This window comes from Montipora foliosa, chromosome 11 (assembly GCF_036669935.1).
Source record: "Montipora foliosa isolate CH-2021 chromosome 11, ASM3666993v2, whole genome shotgun sequence".
Classification (NCBI taxonomy): domain Eukaryota; kingdom Metazoa; phylum Cnidaria; class Anthozoa; order Scleractinia; family Acroporidae; genus Montipora; species Montipora foliosa.
Window position 1 is genome coordinate 36,789,058 of NC_090879.1, and position 3,237 is coordinate 36,792,294.

General features: G+C 42.1%; 1 protein-coding gene across 1 annotated transcript in view; it reads left to right on the forward strand.

Annotated features, from left to right (window-relative positions):
* Window positions 1-1,088: 1,088 nt before the first annotated feature.
* Window positions 1,089-3,237, forward strand: part of LOC137976033 (uncharacterized) — a 3,518-nt gene continuing 1,369 nt past the window's right edge. Inside the window, exon 1 of the mRNA XM_068823291.1 lies at window positions 1,089-3,237. This exon is cut by the window's right edge and continues 1,369 nt beyond it. Within this exon, the coding sequence (XP_068679392.1) occupies window positions 1,209-3,200 (1,992 nt within the window). The 5' untranslated portion in view covers window positions 1,089-1,208 and the 3' untranslated portion in view covers window positions 3,201-3,237.

Consider the following 3,237-nt stretch of genomic DNA (forward strand, 5'->3'; position numbering starts at 1 on the left):
TACCTCAATGAACGAAAGAGCTGAAAAGTTAGGTAAAATGAGGACAAGATACCTGCTTCCGAGCGGTCACGATTTCTTCTAACCGTTTTGGTCAAACAGTGCGCCAAACCAAATCAAATGAGCTTTCAAACGGTAGCCAATCAGAAGCCCTTATTCCTTCAGAAAGTGATACGCAAGTTATCACATGCCACGAAGATCAGCCCAAAGCTGCTTGATCTCTGCCTGTCTAGTACCTGCGTCATTATTTTGAACATGGATTAATTGTTCCCCACACTTACTGTTCAGTAAACAAGAACAATTTGCTCTGTGGTTGTTGCGAGTTTGTTTAAGTGAGTCGAGCAAGCTGTTGTAGAGTTGACTAAAACATGTCAAATGTACGGAGAAATGAAAAAAGGCCAAAGCGCCGAAGGACGGCCGAGGACGAATCTTTGTTTACAGATGTTACCATTCCTCTGTCCGTGACAAGTTTGCCACGCACTCTTCAACCCTCTGAATTGACCTCCGTGGAACTGGAGGCACAACAAGGGGGCGATTTAAGTTCAGAGTACGTTGCACAGTCCACCGCACCATTCACTGGATCCGACAATTTCAGGAAACCTGACAGCCCTTCAAAGTTCAAATCAAAAGATTTCGACCACGAGGTCCCAAGTAACGAGCCTTTCCAACCGCAATTCCCTATCAAGTTTATTGACAATGAGGAACTAGAGCTGGATTCTATGTGGAACGATGTGTATGAAACTCTGATTGCAGAAAGCAGTGAACGTGAATTACGGGATTGGGGGTTTACTGAGGAAGACAGTGATCAGTTTGAAGATATTGTTGAAGATCTGACATTGCAAGAGGTAACAGCTACTTCCAGTTGTGAAGCTGCAAACTTGGAATCGAAGGAAGAACCACAAGTACAAGTTAATACCAAAGCATTTAGTGAACAAGAAAAGTTGTACCCCGGAGCTAGGGTGACGATAGGCGCTGTTATGGTCCTTCTCACCCTGTATGTTATCAAATACGACTTAACGGGGGAGGCAATTTCTCACTTGTTACAGTTTATTTCACTTTTACTTCCATCAGGAAGCATTTTGCCTGATACACTTCAAAAATTCAAAAGGTACTTTAACAAATTAGAGAGCCCAGTAATTTTGCACCACTTTTGCGCTTACTGTTTATCTTATGTTGATAAAAAAGCGGCTACTTGTCCGAATACCTCATGCATGAAAGAACTTTTGTCTCGAAATGCAAAAGCTTACTTCATTGAAGTACCAGTCGTTCATCAACTCTCGGCATTTTTCTCTCGAATTGGTTTCTATAGTAACATTCAATATCGATTCAACCGAAAGAAGAGGCATCCTGACAATATTGAGGACCTTTATGATGGTGCACTTTACAAGAAATTATCCGGGAACGGAGGATTTCTATCATTCCCTGATAATGTTTCCTTTCTCATGAACACTGATGGTGTTCCCGTATTCAAATCCTCTAAAGTTTCCATATGGCCACTGTATCTGGTAATTAATGAGCTCGATTACAGCAAACGCATGGCAAACGAGAACGTGATTTTTGCTGGCCTCTGGTTCGGAGAAAAAAAGCCAGCGATGTGGACTTTTCTCAAACCGCACTCGCAATCATTTGCAACACTTGAAAAGGGTGTTTACGTTGACTCACCAGAGAGAGGGAACTTTATCTGCAAAGGAATTTTGCTAGCCTGTTCTTCTGACCTTCCTGCTCGTTGCTTGTTGTGTAATGGTATGCAATATAACGGTGAGAATGGCTGCTGGAAATGTTTGCAACCTGGTGAAATGGTGAAAACAGGTGTTCGTGGTCACAGCAGAGCATTTCTCTATCAAGACGACAACCCTAAAGGGCCGATTAGAACTTCAGAAAATGTCAAAGAAGACGGAATTGAAGCCGCCAGGCGCCAAAAACAGGGCATGGGTCGGTATGTTGTAAACGGAGTAAAGGGACCATCTTGGCTCTCTCTACTAAAGCATTTTGACTTAGTGAGAGGCATTGCAATTGATTACATGCATGGAGTTCTTCTTGGGGTCCAGAAATTACTTTTGACCTTGTGGTTTAACCCCACCTTTTCAAAGGAACACTTTAGCATATTTTCTAAAGTGGAGATTATTGATGAGAGGCTAAATCAAATTTTACCAACTTTCGAAGTCAAGCGACTTCCTCGGTCGATTTCTGAACACTTAAAATACTGGAAAGCTAGTGAATTACGTTCGTTTCTTCTGTTTTACGGACTTCCTACATTGTACGGCCTTTTACCTGATAACTATTTCTCTCACTACACATTGTTTGTAAACGCCATTTTCATTCTCTTACAAGAATCAATTACTGAAGCAGATTTACTAGAAGCTGATAGACTCCTTGACGGTTTCTGCAAGTCCTTTTCAAACTTGTATCATCCACGTTTCCACACTTTAAACGTTCACCAGTTACTGCATTTAGTTGACGACGTAAGAGACCTTGGACCACTTTACACACACAGTTGTTTTGCATTTGAAGACAAAAATGGATTTCTGTTAAAGCTCATCCACGGAACACAGTTCATTGACAGCCAGATAATCTCTGCGGTATCCATAACACAGAAACTACCTGAGCTCCGTGAAAAGTGTGTTCCCAAAGGATCTGAAATTGATCTGCTTTACAAAGACTTAAATCGCGGCAGCAAATCCAAATACAGGACCGAAATTCTTCCTAACATTTATGCTTTAAGTGCAACATATCAAGTGTGCCTAGGAATTGCGGAATTGAATGCTCTGGAGAAATATCTTGGGTTTTCCTGCCCCAAAGAACAATTCTGGGCATTCAATAGGCTGGAAATAGCACTTTCGTCGTCCATAGTTTGCGGCTTAGCTTACAAGCGTCTGCGCAAAAGGAATTGTGCGGTTGTCAAGTATTGCGTGAACAACACGTGGGCTTTCGCAATGGTGAAGTTCTTCGTTAAGTATGAGGTAGCGTCTGCTAAGGAGCTGAAGTTTCTTGCAATAGCTCACCCAATTTTGGTCCTTAACTACAACCCAAAGATACACATCACTCGAGTGACCTTTTCCTCTCTGGAGGAGATAGTTGTTTTTAATGTCGAGGACATTTGCACTAACTGTTTGTACATTTCCGTGAAAGTTGCGGCTGACGGAAGTCGCGATCACTCTGTTGCGTATGTGTGCGAATTTGCAAATAAGAAGGAGCGTGATTAAGCCGGAAAATGAAACGGTGAAGTACTCATTGAAAGCA